General features: G+C 41.1%; 1 protein-coding gene and 1 pseudogene across 1 annotated transcript; both read left to right on the top strand.

Moving 5' to 3' along the window:
* The first annotated feature begins 12,084 nt into the window (after window positions 1-12,084).
* Window positions 12,085-13,222, top strand: LOC115830646 (annotated as a pseudogene).
* A 109-nt stretch (window positions 13,223-13,331) lies between these two features.
* On the top strand, window positions 13,332-13,697 carry LOC100606171 (neuropilin and tolloid-like protein 2). Its single transcript, XM_030795304.1, has one exon. It carries the CDS (start codon window positions 13,332-13,334, stop codon window positions 13,695-13,697), a length of 366 nt encoding a protein of 121 aa, XP_030651164.1.
* Window positions 13,698-21,611: the final 7,914 nt, after the last annotated feature.

Raw genomic sequence — 21,611 nt, forward strand, 5'->3', positions numbered from 1 at the left:
AGCTCAGGAGTCCTACTTCTGACTGAATTTCCTGAGGGGAACAGCCTCCTGTCATCCCAGAAATACCTAGATGACAGGACAGGCAACTCCAGCTATCCCCATCTATCGTACCCAGACAGGCCACACTCTACAGCTTGCAGCCCACAGTCCCACTTCTGTTTGAACTCTGCAGGTGGGTGCGATGCTGTGTTTCCCTGGGAAGCGCTCGGACAGAAGATTAGGGCTGACCCAGCAGGCATACAGCCTGTCTGCCAATTGTAGCCTCTACTTGAGGGAGCCGCATGGACCAGAACCCCCAACAAAAGAAACATGACACTAATTGGAGGGGCTCCAAGACTCAGCAGTGGACTAGACTCAAAGCCAATTGACTGAACCCACCTTATACCACAATCAAACCCCCAAAGGCATCAAAGAAGATTAAAAAAAAAAACCCATACAAAGGACAGCAACTTCAAAGACAGAAGCATCAGCCCATGCAGGTAAGAAAGAACCAGTGCAAGAACTTTGGCAACTCAAAAAGCCATAGTGTCTTCTTGCCTCCAAACAGCAGTAGTTCCCCAGCAATGGTTCTTAACCAGGTTGAAATGGCTGAAATGTCAGAAATTGAAGAAGATGGATAGGAAGGAAGATCGATATTCAGGAGAAAGTAAAAAACCAGTCCAAGGAATCTAAAGAATACAATAAAACAATACAGGAGATAAAAGACAAAATGGCCATTTTAAGAAAGAACAACTTGAATTACTAGAGCTGAAAAATTCAGTTCAAGAACTTCATCATACAGTTGCAAGTATTAACAGCAGATTTGACCAAGCTGAAGAAAGAATCTCAGAGCTCGAAGATCAGTTCTCCAAAATAACTCAGTCAGACAAATGTAAGGGAAAACCAATAAAGAAGAATAAACAAATCCTCCTAGATATATGGGATTACATAAAGAGACCAAATCTATGATTCATTGGTATCCCTGAAAAAGAGGGTGAGAAAGCAAGGAACTTGGAAAACATATTTGAGGATAGCATCCATGAAAACGTCCCTAACCTTGCTAGAGAGGCCAACATTCAGGAAATGCAGAAAACCCCTGTGAGATACTATACAAGATGACCATCCCCAAGACACATGGTCATCAGATTATTCAAGGTTGAAGTGAAAGAAAAAAATATTAAAGGAAGCTAGAGAGAAGGGACAAGTCACCTACAGGGGAAATCCCATCGAGCTAACAGCAGACCTTTCAGCAGAAATCCTACAAGCCAGATGAGATTAGAGGCCTATATTCAGCATTGTTAAAGAAAAGAAATTCCAACCAAAAATTTCATATCTGGCCAAACTAGGCTTCATAAGAAAAGGTGAAATAAGATCCTTCTCAGACAAGCAAATACTAAGAGAATTTGTTACCACCAGATTTGTCTTACAAGAGGTCCTTAAGGGAGTTCTAAATATGGAAAGCAAAGATTGTTACTGGCTACCAAGAAAACACACTTAAGTACATAGACCATTGACACTATAACGCAACCACACAAGCAAGTTGATATAATAACCAGCTAACAACATGATGACAGAATAAAACCTGTACATATCAATATTAACCTTGACTGTAAACAAGCTATTAATAAATGCCCCAATTAAAAGGCATAGAGTAGCAAGTTGGATAAAGAAGCAAGACCCAACTGTATGCTATATACAAGAGACTCACCTCACATGCAACACAACCCACAGGCTCAAGGTAAAGGGATGGAGAAAGATGCACCAAGCAAACAGAAAACAGAAAAAAGAAAAAAGCAGGAGTTGCTATTCTAATTTCAGACCAAACAGATTTTAAACCAACAATGATCAAAAAAGACAAAGACATTACATAGTGGTGAAGGGTTCAATTCAACAAGACCACATAACTATGCTAACTATATATGCACCCAACACAGGAGCCCCTATATTCATAGAGCAAATTCTTAGAGATGTACAAAGAAACCTAAAGAACCATACAATAGTAGTGAGAGACTTCAACCCGTCACTGAGAGTATTTGACAGATCGTTGAGGCATCAAACAAAGATTCAGGACCTGAACTCAACATCTGACCAAATGGGCCTAACAGACATCTACAGAACTCTTCACCCAAAACCAACAGAATATACATTCTTCTCATCTGCATATAGAACACACTCTAAAATTGACCACACATCAGCCATAGAACAATTTCAGAAAATTCAAAAAAACCCAAAATCATACCGAACACTCTCAGACCACAGCACAATAAAAATAGAAATCAATACTAAGAAAATCACATAGAACCATACAATTTCATGGAAAGTAAACAACCTGCTCCCAAATGACTTTTGGTTAAACAATGAAATTAAGGTAGAAATCAGGAAATTCTTTGAAACTAATGAGAACAAAGATAAAACATACCAGAATCTCTAGGACATAGCTAAGGCAATGTTAAGAGGGATGTTTGTAACGTTAAATGCCCACATCAAAAAGTTAGAAAGATCTCAAATTAACAACCAACATTTCACCTAAAGGAACTAGAAAAACAAGAGCAAAACACCCCTGAAACTGTGAGAAGACAATAAGTAACCAAAATTAGAGCTGAACTATAGAAAACTGAGACATGAAAAACCATATAAAAGATCAACAAATCCAGGACTTTGTTTTTTGAAAGAATAAATAAGATTTATAGACCACTAGCTAGACTAATAAAGAAAGTCAAGATCTAAATAAACATAATCAGAAATGACAAAGGGGACATTGCAACCAACCCCACAAAAATACAAAAAAACTGAGACTACTATAAATACCTCTATGCATACAAACTAGAAAACCTGGAAAAAATGGATAAATTCCCAGAAACATATAATCTCTCAATACTGAAGCAGGAAGAAATTGAATTATTGTACAGACCAATGAGTTCCAAAATGGAATCAGTAATGAAAAGCCTACCAACCAGAAAAAGTCCAGGACCAGACGGATTCACAAATTTTACCAGATGTATAAACAAGACCTGGTACCATTTCTACTAAAACTATTCCAAAAAATTGGGAAGGGACTCCTTCCTAACACATTTCATGAGGCCAGCATCATCTTGATACCCAAACCTGGCAGAGACACAACAAAAAAAGAAAACTTCAGGCCCATACCCCTAATGAACATAGATGCAAAAATTCTCAGCAAAATACTAGCAAACTGAATCCAGCAGCATATCAAAAAGCTAACCCACCACAATAAAATAACCTTTATCCCTGGAATGCAAGGTTGGTCCAATACATGCAAATATTATAAATATAATTCATATAAATCAATAAATATAATTATAATCAATAAATATAATTCATCACATAAACAGATCTAAAAATAAATACAATTCATCACATAAACAGATCTAAAAACAAAAACCACATGATCATATCAATAGATGCAGGAAAAGCTTAAATAAAATTCAACATCCCTGTATGCTAAAAACATTCAAACTAGGCATTGAAGGAACATACCTCAAATAAGAGCCATTTATGAAAAATTCACAGCCAAAATCATACCCTGGGGAAAAGCTGGAAGCATTCCCCTTGAGAACTAGAATAAGACAAGGATTTCCACTCTCACAACTCCTATTCAACGTAGTACTGGAAGTCCTAGCCAGAGCAATCAGACAAGAGGAAGAAATAAAAGTCATCCAAATAGGAAGAGAGGAAGTCAAACTATCTCTGTTTGCAGATGACATGATTCTTACTTAGAATACCCCATAGTTTCTGCCCCAAAGCTCCTAGATTTAATAAGTTCAGCTAGGTTTTAGGATACAAAGTCAACATACAAAAATTAGTAACATATCTATATACCAACAACATTCAAGCTGATAGCCAGATCAAGAATGCAATCTCATTCACAATAGCCACAAAAAGAATAAAATACCTTGGAATACAGCTAACCAGGGAGGGTGAAAGATATCTGCAATGAGAATTATAAAATACTGCTCAAAGAAATCAGAGATGACACAAACAAATGGAAAAATATTTCACGCTCATGGACAGGAAGAAGCAATATTGTAAGAATGGCCATATGGTCCACAGCAATATACAGATTCAGTGCTATTCCTATCAAACTACCAGTGACATTCTTTACAGAGTTAGAAAAATAATCTTGAAATTCATATGGAACCAAAAAAGAGCTTGTATTCAAGGGAATCCTAAGCAAAAAGAACATAGCTAGAGGCATCACATTACCTGACTTCAAACTATACTACAAGCCTACAGTAACCAAACAGCATGATACTGGTACAAAAAACAGATACATGGACCAATGAAGCAGAATATAGAGTCCAGAAATAAAGCCACACACCTACAACCATTTGATCCTTAACAAAGTTGACAATAATATGCAACAGGGAAAAGATTCTCTATTCAATGAATGGTGCTGGGATAACTGGCTAGACATATGCAGCAGACTGAAGTTGGACTCCTTCCTTACAACATATACAAAAATCAACTCAAGATGAATCAAAGACTTAAATGTAAAACCTACAACTATAAAAACCCTGCAAGATAACCTAGAATATATCATTCTGGACATAGGCCTTGGCAAAGATTTTATGACAAAGATGCCAAAGCAATTGCAACAAAAACAACAATTGACAAATGGGACCTAATCAAACTAAGGAGTTTCTGCTTAGTTTCCTTTTACTCTGTTGAAAGGAAACTATCAACAGAGTAAACAGACAACATACAGAATGAGAGAAAATATTTGCAAACCATGCATCTGACAAAGGGCTAATACCCAGAATCTATTAGGAACTTAAATTTACAAGAGAAAAACAACCCCATTAAAAAGTGGACATAGGACATGAACAGAAACTTCAAAAGAAGACATACACAAGGCCAACAAGCATATGAAAAATAATGCTGAACGTCATTAACCATTACAGAACTGCAAATCAAAACCACAGTGAGATACTATCTCACACCAGCCAGACTGGCAATTATGAAAAAGGCAAAAAATGACAGACATTGGCATGGTTGCAAAGAAAAGGGATGCTTATACACTGCTGGTGAAAATGTAAGTTAGTTCAGCCATTGTGGAAAGTAGTGTGACGATTTCTCATAGAACTTAAAGCAGAAGTACCATATGACCCAGCAATCCCGTAATTGGGTATATACTCAAAGGAATATAAGTCATTCTATCATAAAGACACATGTATGCGTATGTTCATTGCAGCACTATTCACAATAGCAAAAACATGGAATCAACATTAATGCCCATCAATTGTAGACTGGATAAAGAAAATGTGGTACACATACACCACGGAATACTATGCAGCCATTAAAAAAATGTGATCACGTCATTTGCAGCAACATGGATGGAGCTGGAATCCATTATCGTAAGTGAACTAGCACAGGAACAGAAAACCAAATACTGCATGTTCTCATTTATAAGTGGGAGCTAAATATTGAATACACATGGACACTAAGAAGGGAATAACAGACACTAGGGCCTACTTGAGGGTGGGAGGAGGGAGAGAATTTAAAAAACTACCTATTGGGTATTATGCTTATTACTAGGGTGATGAGATAATCTGTACACAAAACCCTTGTGACACACAATTTACCTGTATAACAAATCTGCACGTTTCCCTGAACCTAAAAAAAATTTTAAAAATCCAACCCCACTGGAAACAAGAAAAAAAAAAACATAAAGAGGTTTAATTAGCTCATGGTTCTGTGGGCTACACCTGAAGTATGGGGCTAGCATGTTCTTAGCTTCTGTGAGTCCTTGAGCTGCCTACAATCATGGCAGAAGGTGAAGCAGGAGCAGGCATCTCACATGGCAAGAAAAGGAGCAAGAGAGAATGATGGGGACGATGTCACACACTTTCAACCAACCAGATCTCAGGAGAACTCACTATCTTGAAGACAGCACTAAGCCATGAGGGATCCGCCCCTATGACCCAAACTCCTCCCACCAGACCCCACCTCCAATATTGGGGATTACATTTCAACATGAGATTTAGAGGGGACAACATCCCATCTGTTATAACCTTGCTTTCAATTCCTTTGGGTATGTTTCCAGAAGTGTATTTGCTGAGCCATATGGTAATTCGATTTTTAACTTTTTGAGAAACTATCATACTGTTTTCCATAGTGGCTACACTACTTTATATTCCAACCAGCAGTGCTCCAATCCAGAAGAATTGGAAAATCCAATTTTTCCAATCCTCACCAATACTTGTTATTTTCTGAGTTTTTTTTTTGATACAGCTTTTTCAGTGGGTGGTGGGTGTGAAGTGCTATCTTGTGGTTTTGAATTTGCTTTGCCTAATGGTTAGTGACGTTGAGTGTCTTTTCATGTGCTTATTGGCCATTTGTATATCTTCTTCGGATAAATGCCTGTTTGTCTTTTGTCTATTTTTTAGTCAGATTTTTGTTGTTGCTGCTGTTGAGTTTGGGAGTTTCCTGTATATTCTGGATATTAATCCCTCATCAGACATGTGATTTGCAAATATTTTCTCTCATTCCATGGTTGCCTGTTTACTCTGTTGATAGTCCTTTCATACACCAATTTAAAATTTTCATGAACTCCAATTTGTCTATTTCTTCTTTTGTGGCTTGGGCCTTCAGTGTCATATCCAAAAAATCATTACCAAATCTAATGTCATGAAGCTTTTCTCCTAAGTTTTCTTCTAAGAGTTTTATAGTTTTAGCTGCTATGTTTAGGTCTTCTATTTTGAGTTAATTTTTGTATAGAGTGTTTGATAAGAGCCCAACTTCATTCCTTTGCTTTTGACTATCCATTTTTTTCCCAGCACCGTTTGTTAATACCCTGTTTTTCTGTACTTCATTAATAAATAATACTAATATTGTCAGATCTTTATTGCAGCAGGTATACTAGATAATTTCTAGGTAATTTCCTATGGGAGATCTTCTATAATTTTAATCTCTGTGATGTCTATAGTCAAAATAAGCTAGGATATACTGTAGTAACAAACCATACTGTAGTAATAAACCCCCCCCCCCACCCACAGAATCTTACAGGTTTATCCTTTTCTTAGCAGTTTTTTATTTCTTACTCAGAGATTTGGCTCTGAGTCTGAGCAACATTCCACATGTTGGTTGGGACTCTAGGCTGTTATGATCATATGGACCCTCCCTATCAACACTAATTCCACAATTCCTGGGTCAGGGAAAATAGAGTGATGAGACTACATCACTATTAAATCCTTCTACTTGGAAGACTTGGCACTTCCACTTACATTTTATTGGCCAGAACAAGTTAGATGGACCAACTTCAAGTGAGCAGGGAACTACAGTGACCCCTGTGCTCAGAGCAAAAGAGAACCAGATGTTGGTGAATAACAGTAATGCTTTCTACATGTGGCTATAATTATTCCCAATGTACAGATCAAGAAATTAGGGCTCCACAGCTAATTATAAGAAAGTTCTATTTGTATTAAAACCATCTTCTCTCTTTGTTCCCAATAGCTATTGTATTATAACTGGAAATAGACTATTTTCTCCCTAAAGAACTATCCAATTTTCTGCCTGCGCTAGTCTTTGTGATGTTTATGGTGATTTAACAATACTGCTTGCTAACTGTAAGCCAACTGATTTTCAAGAAAATAACAAAAATCAGATTGTGGTGAATCTTTCTTATGGTTTTTCTGAGTCACTTACTGCTCCTAAGAGCCCACCTGGGGCTGTCAGGAAATACTCAAGGGGCTTTTTTCTTCCTTTGGCATTCAGGAAGCTCAGCTAGAGCCTTAGGAATTAGAATCCAGGCATGTAGAGGTAACAAAGGTGACCACTAAATAGAAATAAATTTGCAATGATGTAAATTTTAAAAATAAGCATTAGAGGTACATGACACTCTGCTCATGTTAATCCTCTACACCAGGAGGGGCTTCCTTTCTTTCTTCTGAACCCTAAAACACCTTGTTTGATCTCTCCTATAATCCAGAACACATTTTATCTGGCTCTAGAATTCATGCTTATCATGTCTTATTCACCTCTGTATACTGAGTTTCCTTAGACTTCATCAACTAGTGGGTAGAAATGAGATTACAGTGACAGTAACAACCCCATTTCATAGACTCTTATGACCCAATGTGTTCTATAGATTTCAGCTACTTAAAAAGTCCTATTCTCTCACTCAGGGAGTAAAACATTGCTTTTAAATAAAACCTTAAGCCAGGCCTGGGGTAGTTCACCCAACATCATTTCACCTCCAGATACAGCAGTGGGAATAGGTATGTGGGCAGAAGCACAGACTGGGGTGACAAGTGTTGGCCAGTGACAGACAGTAAGAAGTATGCTGGCTGGGGCTTTGAAAAGCTCTGGTTTCTCTGACATGAGGAGTAGTCCAGCTCTTGCTTGCCCTTTGTCCCGTCCCTTGATTCCTGCCTGGAATATAGATGTGATGTGTGGAGGTGCAGCAGCCTTCTTTCTGCATGAGGACTGAAGCCAAGGTCAATGACAGCACATCAAGAAGTATGAGAAAGCTTTAGCTCTGCACTGCTTCATTCAGACTTCTAGTTACATGGAAAAAAAAAAAACTTCTAACTTGTTAGTCCGGTTTTTTGTGGCTTGCAGCCAACAGCAATCCTAACTTTACAGAATGCCAAAGCACACACCTACAAAAATACAGAAGAGATCAAATTGCTTTTAAAGGAAAATATCCTCATTTGAGTCAAAATAGTAGACAAGAGGCAGAGACTGGCCAGATTCAGGAGCTGAGGCAGGATAGAAGTCTACAAAAATAGAGATTGCAGTAGCCTGCATTTAAGAACCTTCCCCCCCTCCCAGCACATCAGCACCACTCATACATATGTATCTGATTTATGCAGAGGCAGGGCAGAGGCAGGCACAAGAATGACACAAAAGCCTCATAAAAACTCCTAAATAATTCAACAACTAGGTCATTTGGTGAATGGGCTTTTAGTAAATTAGCTTTCAGCAGATTGATTTTCAGCAAAGTGACTTAAAGCCTGTGTTTTCAGCTGGAACCGTTGCCATTTCGCAAGGCTGTCACACTTTCTACAATAGCTAAGCACTCCTCTGTGCCAGAGCCAGGCTGCAGCCCAGCTAGGGTGACAATGCCTCTCTCCACACTCATGGTGTGCTCCAGGAGGGCCCTGGGAGAGGCCTACTTCATCCCATGATCCGGAAGAGATTTCAAGTGGAACAGCTCTTTGACATTCCCACGCTCCCTGGAGGATTCAGGCATAGACAATCACTGGGGTTGGGCACAGAGACAAACCCATGGGGACGCCAGAGCTTTACTCACACCCAGCCTTCCCTGCTGGGGACTGACCCTTTGATACTGGTGAAGCTTTTGGTGCCCGCCCTCCCTTCTTTTTATTTTTCTAAGACTGAGTCTCTCTGTCTTCCAGACTGGTGTGCAGTGGCGTGATCTTGTCTCACTGCAACCTCCACCTCCTGGGTTCAAGTGATTCTCTTGCCTCAGCCTCCTGAGTAGCTGAGACTACAGGTGCCTGTCACCACGCCCAGCTAATTTTTTGTATTTGTAGTAGAGATGGGGTTTCACCATGTTGGCCAGGCTGGTCTCGAACTCCTGACCTCAAGCAATCACCCACCTTGGCCTCCCAAAGTGCTGGGATTACAGGTATGAGCCATCGCACCTGGCCCCCTCCTTGTTTTTAGAAACACCCCCCAGGTGTGACTACTGCTGCTGATTGGAAGACCATTATTGAGAGATTCTCCTATACCATGCTGCCTTGTGTATGAGTTTAGTAGGACTGCCACAGCAAAATACCACAGACTTGGGGGCTTAAACAACAGATATACATCCTCACAGCTCTGGAGGCTGAAGTCCAAGATCAAGGTATTGTCAGGGTTGGTTTCTCCTGAGGCCTCTCTCCTTAGCTGGTAGATGGTCATCTTCTCTCTGTGTCTTTACACCATCTTCCCTCTATGCGTCTTTGTGGCCAAATCTCTTTTTATAAGGACAGCAGTCAGACTGGACAGGGCCCACCCTAACAACCCGACTTTAACTTAATTTCCTATTTAAAAGCTCCATCTCCAAATACAGTCACATCCTCAGATATGGGGGTTAGGGCTTCAAAGCATGAACTTTTTTGGGGGAGACACAAGCCTATAACAGGCATACAGTAGGCCCTCAAAGCAAATTTTAAATTACTCCAGTGATCTTACCCCAAAATTGTCCAAAGTCTGCCTTCTCTGCTTTATATGTATCAAAGCAACTGTCCATTGAAGGTTTGACCTCTCAAGTGAGTTGAGAGGAGTAAACAGACTAGTCATGCTAATGCAAGCATTCTGCTCCATATGACAGAATTACTTTTCACTGTAAAGTAAATCAGTCAGGATTCTGGTGTTTGCCTCATTCAGGTGTGCTCTTTACTCAGCTTGAGACAGTCTAGAAGGTCTCATCACCTGAGCACTGACAATTGTGCATCTCTGGGCTTTCTGAGGCAAGAATCAGGTCCTGGGATGTGGTGGATGACGGTGGTACCACTGGTGCAGTCTTCCTTGGCACAGTCCCCTCTTCCCTAATTATTCCTATTTTACAGATGGTCAGAGAGGTTAGGTAAATTTTACAAAGTCACACAGCTAATAAGTGGTGGACAGCCACATTCTCTCTGATGACAAAGCCCAAGATTTGTCACTGTCTTGACGTTCTTTCTTCTATGACTAGATATGCAAAAACAAGTGGCAACTGACTTTTCAATTCCCTGGTGTTGTCTGTGTCATTCCTTATGGGGAAATGTTGCTTTGGAAAAAAACGAAGGATAATGGCAAGGGTGACATCCAAGCAGCCTAACTGACAAGATAGTGCTGTGGAACTGTGGTTGAACTTCAGCTCAAATCACTCTCATCAGATTGGGGTTCTGGCTCACAGACTCCCAGCATTGGCAGCCCTATTTTGGCACTTGCCTGGATCTTTTAAACCAGGGACTGCAAAAAAGAATGTATCAGGAACAAGCACACAGGAAGGAGGAAGGGCCAGGCCCAGTGACTCACACCTGTAATCGCAGAGCTTTGGGAGGCTTAAGGCAGGAGGATCGCTTGAGGCCAGGAAGTTTGAGAGCAGTCTGAGCAGCATTTTAAGACCCCATCTCTACAAAAAGATAAAATAAAATAAATAGCCAGGGGTGGTGGTGTGAGCACTTGTAGTCCCAGCTATTTAGGAGGCTGAGGCAGGAGGATTGCTTGAGCCTATGAATTTGAGACTGCAGTGAGCTATGATTGCACCACTGCACTGTGGCCTGGGCAACTGAGTGAGACTCTGACTCTATTTTAAAAAAAAAGAAAAAAGAAAAAAAAGAAAAAGGAAGGTCAGGAGTGTGTCCTCCCCAGGGTCAAATCCTACCAAAGCTGCTTTTTCGACTTCCCCTAGGCCTCCTGTCTCCACCTGTAACACCAGGTTTCTGCCTCTTTCCAAGTTTAGTATTATTTTCCTGCTTTGTATCATAACCCCTGCAAGGACTACAGCATGTGAGCCCATAAGGAGAGGCCATGCACAGTGATTAAGAACAAGCCACTAACATCGCAGAACTGGATTTAAATCTAAGTTCAAACATTTAACCTTCCTTCTCAGATAGAAAGATGGGGGTAATAGCCCCAAACTTGTAGGTGAACCATGAAGAATGTGATAATAAAGTTAAATTCTTGGCATATAGTGAGGGCTCAATAAAGGATATTAAAACCTAAGACCTGTGGCTTGGGTCTTGCATGACAATCTTCTGGAAACCGACAGCTATTTTCAGAAGCTTAAGACACATTGTTTCCTCTCTCCCTTCCTCTTTTAAGGCTGTAAGACATCAGTAGGCAGGGTTTGAGTTACAGCTTAGCTACGAATTGGCCATATGACCTTGTACAAATGACTCACGTGTTAAGGATTCAGTTTCTTTATCTGAAATATAGTGGTAACACTTCAGTGATCCCACTCAGCGCATCCGCACTCCTCTGCCCCGCCCCAGGCCGTATGTGGGACCAGGTGCCGCAGAGCAGGAGGTGGCGCCTATGGCGGCGGGGGGGATGGGGGGGTGTCCGTAGGGGCGGGAGGTGGCGCCCCTCCGGCATGGCAGGCCGCAGGACCTGAGCCCTGCCCTGCGGGGAGGCAGCTGCTAGCCAGCGATGGGAACGGAGCAGCGCCACCGCAGCCTCAGCCCCTCGCGAAGCGCCCGGCAGTTAGGGAACATGGCCCTGGAGGGGCTCTGCTTGGCCCTCAAAGATGGACAAAATGTTGGAATCAAGCACATTCCTGCAATCCAGTGTGATATTTGGGTTCAAACCAGCAATGAGGTCATTTTGCTTCACCAAATTATCCTGTCTTATATCCACCAAACAAAGAGTGTATCTACATTTTGGAAGCTGCTCCATGTGAAAGAATCGAGCTTTGATGAACATTATTATATAGAGCCATCATTTGAGTGTCAGTTTGATCCCTTGGAAGTTCCAGATGGGCCATTTGCTTTCTCTCCCCTTATAGATCATTATTGAGGCATGAAAAACCCTCCATTAATCAGATCAACAGGGAGATTCACGTGGATTAAGTTTAGTTCTGATGAAAAGAACTAATATTCATTTATTCCAGATCCAGACTTTACTTACCTAGGAGATTGTGGGTTTGAGCTCTCGGGAGCCGATGGAATAGTGCGCTCTAGTCAGGTACAACAAGAAGAGAAAACAAAACCTGGCCAAGCTGTTGATTGCATCGGGACCATGAAAGCCACTCCGAAAGCTAGGATTTGAGGTTCCTAGATTATCCAATGGAGCACTCAAATGAATCCAAGAGAGACTTTGTTGCAGTCTATGACGAAAGCAGTTCTATTGAAAACCTGAAGGCCAAGTTTTGCGGCACTGTGGCCAGTGATGGAATGCTTAAAACAGAAACAGGAGTAATACAAATGTGGGCAGATGAAGGTGGTCGGCTTAGCTCAAATTCTCTTTACTTCCTTTGTTGAGCATAACACATACTGTTTATCCACCCACCCATCAGTAGGCATCTTGTCTGTTCCCACCTTCTGGCTATTGTGCGTAATGCTGCTGTGAACTTTGGTGTGCAAGTAACTGAGTTCCTGCTTTCCATTCTTTGGAGTATATAGCTAAAAGTAAAATTGCTGGATCATCAGCTGCCTGCACAGGCGGCACTGTCTTTTGCCATAGCAACATGTGCATCAACAATCCTTTAGTCTGTAATGGTGTCCAAAATTGTGTATACCCTTGGGATGAAAATCATTGTAAAGAAAAGAGAAAAGGCAGGACTATTTGAACAAATCACTGAAACTCATGGGACCATTATTGGCATTATTTCAGAGATTGTCTTGGTCCTTCTCATTATTTCTGTTTTAGTACAAGTGAAACAGCCTCAAGAAAAGGTCATGGCTTGCAAAACTGCTTTTCATAAAACCGGGTTCCAAGAAATGTTTGATCCTCCTTATTATGAACTGTTTTCGCTAAGGGACAAAGACATTTCTGCAGATCTGGCAGACTTGTCAGAAGAATTGAACAACTACCAGAAGACGCGGCGCTCCTCCACCGCCTCCCAGTGCATCCATGACCACCACTGTGGGTCGCTGACCTCCAGCGTCAAACAAAGCAGGACCAACTTCAGTTCCATGGAACTTCCTTTCCGAAATGACTTTGCACAACCACAGCCAATGAAAACATTTAATAGCACCTTCAAGAAAAGTAGTTACACTTTGAGACAGGGACACAAGTGCCCTGAACAGTCCCTAGAAGATTGAGTAATGGAGGAGAGTCCCTGCGAAATTTACGTCAGGGAACAAGAAGATTCTGCATAAGCATTCATATCCATTGAATTCTAATCTTCTGCTAAAGGTGACAAGAATTCTTAAGTGTGTATGTAAGCAGCCTCCAGGGCACCATACTGTTTCCAGCAGCCAACCCTTTTCTCCCGCCACAACTACAAAGACCTTGATTTACCATTAACCTATTGTATGGTGATGTTTTTATTCCCTCAGGCAGTCTATATATGTTAAATCAATCAAGGAACTTACTCTATTCAGTGGAAACAATAATCATCATCTATCGCTTGGTGTCATAAAGCACCACCAGTTAAAGAGCATTGGAAGAGGTGGTTGGATGGAGCCAGGCTTGGGCTGCCTATTAGTTGTAGCAAGGGGAATACTGCTCTTGACTGATACACCTCTGTCAATATTCTGATCCGACAATAAACTTTAAAAAAAGACATAGTAGTAACACCTATTATTTAATAGGCCACATTCCCTGATGAGTGTATTAACACATTATATAATTTAATCTTCCTAACCCTGTGAGAAGGGCATTTTCCCCAATTTAGATGAGAGGTTTAGTACCTGGCCAAGGTTACTCTGCTGGGGACTCACTGGGTCAAAATTTGAACCCTGAACAGCTAGGCTTCACAGCTGATGCTCTTTTGCCTGCATCAGCCTCCTGCCCATGGCTGTCCCTCCCATAGGACTTTGGTGTGAGCACAGAGATTGTGGCTGTGAAACTGCTTTCTGTGTTGTAGAGAGACAGAACAAATTCCAGTCATTGTGTGATCTAACATGCTGGCTCCATATCTACCCTCCCTTTGGGGCCCATCTCTTAACCCACAAGAACCCCAGTGAAAGGAATCAGTCGAGAAACCTATTGCTCTGTCCCTGAACAGCTTCCCCCTCTAAATCTGAGATGGTTGTCTTGGGAACCAAGCACATTCCTTGCTCTCTGCTCTGAGTATGGGCCGGCTGGTAGGGCTGCCAGAGATGGGCTTCTGCTGGTTTCTCAGGTGCTGTTGGCCTTGGTGGTTTAGAATGCTTGAAGATTGGGCAGGAATCAAGAGATGTGGGGTAGTTTTAAAAAAAAAAAAGATCTCAGAAATTTGGGTAGAGACCAAAACCAGTCAGGAAGACCATCCAACTCGACCTTGACTCTGAAGTTCCCAAGCAGAGAAGGAGACAGGATGGAACGTGGAAGATCAGAAAGAGGCAGAAGAGACAAAGTGAAGGTGGGCGTCAGAATGCAGCAAAACTCCTACTCAGAGAATATCAGTGCCAGGCTCTTAGAGGAGGGTGGGGTCCTTGGGCATAGGCAGAAGGAGCTGCCAAGACACTAAATTCACCCAGATGGGCAGGCTCAATTCGTCATTGCTGTTTGTACCACCCCTGAGGGAAGGAACCTCAGGACAGGCAGTTTTGATGGGAAGCATGGTTAGGGCTTGAAGAGTTCCTTAAGGGCTGGTGCGAGGTGTCTAGATAAAGTGTGGGAAAAGGGAGGATGGTGGAGCTATAGAGGCAAAAGCGAGCAGAGGGAAGATAGTACACTAGCACGCCTGCTCCATGACTGCCAAAGCTGGTTCCAGTGAGAGGCCTCATCTTTGTTTGACCTTGATTCAGCCTTCACTGAGCCAGAGCCACCAACTCAAGTCGTACCCTGCCCTTAGGAAATCCACCAACTTGTTGCAAGAATCACAAGCCATTACTACCCAGATTCACTGATTTTCTAATCAGTCTCCCGAGCAAAGAAAAATTTCTCTCATATGTTTCAATTCACAATATACAAAGCACTCGGCTCATGTCTGATAATACTACAATGAGCTACATTACACTAGAAGTCAACCTAGCATCCACATCAAAAACCCTTAGTTTTCTCATTGCTTTAAAGGGATCTGCACATCAAGGCGCTTGTGTGTTGGAGATGGGACTACAAATACCCATTCCCCCTGCCTCTAGGTTGTAATCAGTGGGCAATGGACACGATGAGCCAAACGGGGACCAGAGAACTTATTTTCTCAATAACAGCAAGGACCCTACCACTCTCAAGGTCATGGTTTTCTAGTAAACTGTCTCCCTCCCCTGCCCTGAATGGAAGGTAGATGGACGAGCATAATAGGACTAACTTATTAACCAATCTACTGCTTTGCCTTTTTGCTTTAAGTGCTGCTAAGGCAGGCAGGGAATGGTGTGCTCACGAGGCTCACTGTGCCTGGGCCCAGACCCAACAGGAAGCAAGAGCCCTGAGATGAATGAGCAGTGACCTTAGCACATTAACCTTGCTCAGCAGAGCAACATGGCCACCAAGTGCCAGCCTCCCACCAGCTCTCCAGGACCGAATCAGTCTAGCTTTCTGCTGATGCGGTGGGAGGAGGAGATAGAGGTAAACCTGCCATCCCAGTTTGCCTAGAACTGAGGTGTTCCCAAGATGTAAGGTTTTTCATGCGAAAACCAGAAAGTCCCTAGCAAATCAGGATGCACTGGTCACTACCTTCCTTAAGCCTTGGTAATGTGTCCCTCCAAAGAGAGAACAGGGTATGAAGAGAAGAAACGAAGGGCTTCTTCCTGAAGTGGCTTTAGTAGCAACCCTAGGCTGATGAGAACTTGGGTAATTAGTGGATTGTGTGTGGGTGTTGGGATGAAATTTTAGATGTAAATACAATACCACCTTAATATTACTGCTGTCTGTGTGGTGGGACTACAGGTGATTTTTACTTTCTTTATGGTTACTGTTTTTTCCAAACTTTCTATGATAAACATCTGTAGCATGGTAATCAGAAAAAAGAACTCAACTGTTTTGAAACAATAGGAATAAAAAAGAGAAGACCAGTCATTTAAATAATAAAACCCATTTTTAAAATGTGATCCTTTGATCACTTTCTCCTGTACCCCAGATGGAGGTGAGAGGCAAAGTTATATTTATTAACCAGTACAGAACAACTAGTAAGAAAAATGAAAAATGGATTCCAAATTTACCCTGTGTAGCCTTTGGATACACAGTGGTAGCATTGCAATTTTCCAGAAGTATCTATTTCACCACTCTTTCCTTCTTTATCATAATCAACAGGGACTATTTAGTCTTGATTCTCCCCAAACCCACACTACATTATCCTCTTCCTCTCCAGGTACTTTCATCGAATTATAATTGTGATTTAATGTTATGCCCTTGATTTAAATAGCGTTACTTTTTGAGCAAGCATGGCTGAAAATACAATTTTCTCTATTGTTTTCAGACCCCTTTCAAGGAATTAATGTTGGAGACTGAGATGACAAATTCTTATTCCCCTTGCCTCCAGGTTGTTACCAGTTGGTAATGACACAGGGGCTAAGCAGGGACCAGATAATTCATTTTCTCCATAGCAGCAAGGATGTTATCACTCTCATGGTTGTGGTTTTCTAGTAAACTCTCTCCTTCCCCTGCCCTGAATGGAAGGTAGATTAATTTGTTCCATTACCTGCCTAACTGAAGAGAAAATCTAAAGAGACAGACTCTTGGTCCTGATTCAGCACCTTCCTGAATGTATGGTTTTAAATGTTCCCAAGACTCAGCTTCTTTGTCCCAAAGGCGGAACTGGGTGACACATTTTCTCCAAGTTTCGGAGTGCCCCTGGCAGGCTCAGTCAAAAACAGTGAGCATAGAAGCACTCTGTATGCTATAGGATGTTATACAAAGATTTTAAAGTATTTATCAAGGGATTGATCATTTTGCCTTAGGCGCCAGGAAACAGAAACCAAATCAACCAGAAAACACAAACACTTATTCATTCATCCCTCCATCCAAAACGCATTTCCTTCTCAGATGAATAAGACAATCTAACCTGGGACTGAGCCCAAGGCACAGTACACAGTGATGCTGCCGGCTTCCAGACCAACTTCCACCCACTCCTCTTAGTTCCGGGCTCTGGGTCCCTAGGAGACAAGTCTGATCACCACTATGTTTGAAAAGCAAAGCTTTAAACCACTTCTCCACTGCTAACTGATAGAAAGTCACATTTTTTCTTCACTTTTACCCAAAGGGAAAAATAAACACTTTAAAAATGACAAAAGTCCTTCAGGCAGAAAACTGGACTCAGAGCTAGAAAAGCCAGACAGTAAATACCTGAACTAGCTGGCAGGAAAGATCTCTAAAGAGTTCCTTCAGGGCATCTCCCAGAAAGAATGAAAATAAACCTTTTGAAAACCAAGCAAGTAGGTCTCATGCCCTTCATATACATTTATTGCAAACTTTCTTTCAAGCTCTGTCTTGGTGCAAAGAAATCATTAAACACATAGACATACGCTCAGCCAGAGGAGCCTCCACTTCTAGAGTACTGAGGCTGAGGGAAGATAAGGATGACTCACTTCCCCACGGACCAAGTCCGATTCCCAAGTAAGCAACATCTCGTATAATGTGGGTGGCTGCTGGAAAGCCATCTGGATCCCCAAATAATGCCTCTTATCTCAGCCCCTCCTTGTCCCACTCCAACCTACCTTACAAATGTCTGAAACTCAACCCCCTTGTGATTTCACTCGTTTAGGTTAAGATACATCCCTGTTATACCACCCACTCCAGGTGTTAGCAAAAGTGAGCAGAATTTGGCAAGCCAAGCTTCAGGCATTTGCAGGAGCAAAGGAGTTAGTAATGAGTCATTGAGAATGGAAAACTCCTCCCTTAGATGTCTGTGGAGAGCATGCTGCAGCCTAGGAGTTCTCAAACTTCAGCCTGCCTCAGGATCTCCTAGAAGGCTTGTTAAAACACAGACTTGGCTAGATATGGAGTTTCATGTTCAAAGATACATATCCTTAGCACTTTGAGGCTGGTTCTTCATTGTCTCATGGCATCTGATGTGGCTCCTGAGAAGTTGATGGCACTGATTGTGCCCCTTTGGAGGTAATCTGCTTTTCCTCTATGGTAGCTGTTAGGTTTCCCTTTCGGGGCTTATTCTGAAGCAGCGCTACATTGTGCCCAGGTTTCATTTTGTTTTGTTTTTGATTTTTTTTTTAATTCCATTTCACAGATTTTTTTTGTTCTGAGAGCTCAAGTCTTTCTTCAGTTCTGGGAATTTCTCAGGCAGTAAATTTTCCCATGTCATCTTTCCAGCACCTTATTTTATCTTTTTTAACCCCTATTCAAGGTAGGTTGTATCTTCTTGCTCTGTCCCCTCTACTTATCTTTACTTTCATCTTTTCTACCTCTTTATCTTTTAATAATTAACCTTAGAGTTTACAGATTTACTCTTCTATAATCTTCAGAATGCTGCACTTGTTAAAATAACAAATTAACTGCTTGTTCTTGCTTCATAATCACTGTCCTTGTTCAAAAATCAATGAATTTTATTCATTCTTTTATCTCATATAGACTATTAAATATATTCATTTAAGTGTCTGTCCCTAATATACACACTGCTGATGGTTTACTGTTTTCTTTCTCTGTTTCTGGCCTATAGAGATGCCCCTATATTATTTTAGAAGCCTGTAAAATATTAGTAACATAGTTATTTCTATGTGCTTTTGAAATAATGCCATTTATCCCACGCTCAACCCATCATTTTGGGAGCATCATTATATACTCTTAATCCTTTTCAGTTCCCAGCTGCTGCCTCCAGCATCCTCCAACCAAAGTATCTCCTAAAGCCCAGAGATCACTTTGCAAAATACATATGGCTGTCCCTTAGAGAAACCTCACAGTTCCCATCTCTGTTATCTCTCTGTATTCAGGAAGCATAGTGGGCAAATTGGTGGTCTAGATGCTTTTTTATTCTCTGAGTTCAATCTAATATAAAAAGGAGGAGAGAAAATAAAGCCATTTATTCAGGCTCCTGTCTGAGGTGAATAACAGTATCTATTTCTCACTTCTCACCCACACTGTAACATTTATCCCAGGAAAATCAAATCCATAGCTTACCAACTGATCTATGTTCCATGGGGCAGACTCAGTTTCATTCACAGCTGTATCCCTTGTACCTAACATGGCTCTAACCTATAGATCGAACGAACCACCTTAAGGAGGGAGCAAAATATGTTTTATTAAATCTATTTCTTAGTTGAGCAAACTGAGGGTCAGCATCATAGCCAAATATTACAGGAACTAGGACTAGGACCCAGAATTTCTTGACCCAATTCAACACATCCCAGGAGAACCAATACAACTTCTGTTGATGATTTGTTGACTAACCATTCCTCAAAGGCATGAACTGCATCTTATTCATCTATGTGCCCATATGAACACTCAGAAGCTATTCAATAAGACGCTTGTTAGAGTATTATAATTAAATTACTAACATTAATTTTCCATTTGTTTCTCGATATTTTTGCATTCATGGAACATCCTGGAACCTAATGATGACATTAAGAACCCTCTCCCCAGAAAAATGCACATCTGTATATACACATGACACACCAAATTTTGCATCAATTTCAAAGGTCCTTCAAACTTCTAAAGCTGGGTAAGATCTTAAAATTTCCTTTCAAAGTCTTGAAATTTTAGGGCTTATAAGAGGCCTTAAACATTACTGATTTCAATTTCCTTATTTTATACATGTGGAAACTGAGGGCTAGAGATAGGAAGTTACTGGTAGATTGATCCTAGAGTACATGCAAGGAAGGCCTGGGATATCTACTGTTTGGAAACCCTCAGAATTAACTGGGTAAAGAGACCCTCCACCTCCCTTGGACATGGACTTTGCTCAGAACTGCTCTCCCTACCCTCACCTTCCTGAGCTTCCCATTGGCAGAAGTGACCTATCCAAAGTCTGACAGCCAGAAGCCCTGAGACTAGGACCCAGGTCTTCTAGCTCCCAGCCCGTTGCCCTTTCCACGACAAACTTGATCTCCCAAAGTTTTTCTACATCTTCTCCCTCTCAGCCAGCTTCTCCCACCTCATCCTTCCTTCTGGGTTCTGCTTTCATTGGGTGCTTTCTTACATGACATTCCCCCTTTTTTTATTAAAAAGGAATCAAAATCTCAGTTCATCGAGTGAAAAACAGATTAGGATGCTTGAAACCAAATTTACTTGTATATTTCCAATGCAATGCTCCCTAAACCAAACTCTTTACAAATAAATAAATAAATAAATCATGACATGTCACTTATTCCAATCCTGAGGAAACAACAATGTAAATAAGACAAAGTGATGGGACTGGATAACAGGTGTCATTTAAAATCATGTCCTGAAAATGTCACTAGAGGGTTGGGTAAATCTCTGTTAAGCTAAAATAAGTTAAATGCAAATAAATAATATTTAGGGAGAAATATGGGCACAAAGCAAAATTAAGTTTTGCTCTTGATAGCACGCTGTGATTACATCAAATGAATTGACCCTTCCCGATAATAAAAATTGTTAACTGCATCGGAACTTTAATTACATAATCACTAATAATGCAGGTTAATTCCATAGAATTAAAAAACTATCAAACAACTACCAAAACAAAATTATTTTTGGAGTTAATCCATGCAGGATCCCAAAAAACATACAAAAGACCAAATGTTTCTGAGTGGCCAGTGTTGGAACTCAGGTCTCAGGGCAGGGCAATGACTTATCCAAGTTATATAGCAGTTAAGTTATACAGGCTACGTTACCAGATGAGGTCATGACATCTGTGAATTGTTTTTTCTGTAAATAATAACATATGATAATGATGAGTTTTGCTTCCAGCAATACTGACTAGGTTGTTTTGGACCAACCATCCTGCTGAAGATGATTAAAAAAAAAACCTAAACAAAATACGAAGAATGCCCATGAAAGCATTAGAAAGTTACCGAGGCAAAGAGCTTACAGGACAAGATCCAGTAAAGCCAGGAAGTGCAGCTCCTCTACAGCTCAATTTGGCTGCTGATTCCAAAAGCAAAAGCTGAGCTTCCGGGAAGCTGAGTAGGGTTTTGGGGATTCTCACAGGACTAGAGAGAAATAAAATAAGGCTCACAGCT

Source organism: Nomascus leucogenys, chromosome 16, assembly GCF_006542625.1.
Source record: "Nomascus leucogenys isolate Asia chromosome 16, Asia_NLE_v1, whole genome shotgun sequence".
NCBI classification, from domain to species: domain Eukaryota; kingdom Metazoa; phylum Chordata; class Mammalia; order Primates; family Hylobatidae; genus Nomascus; species Nomascus leucogenys.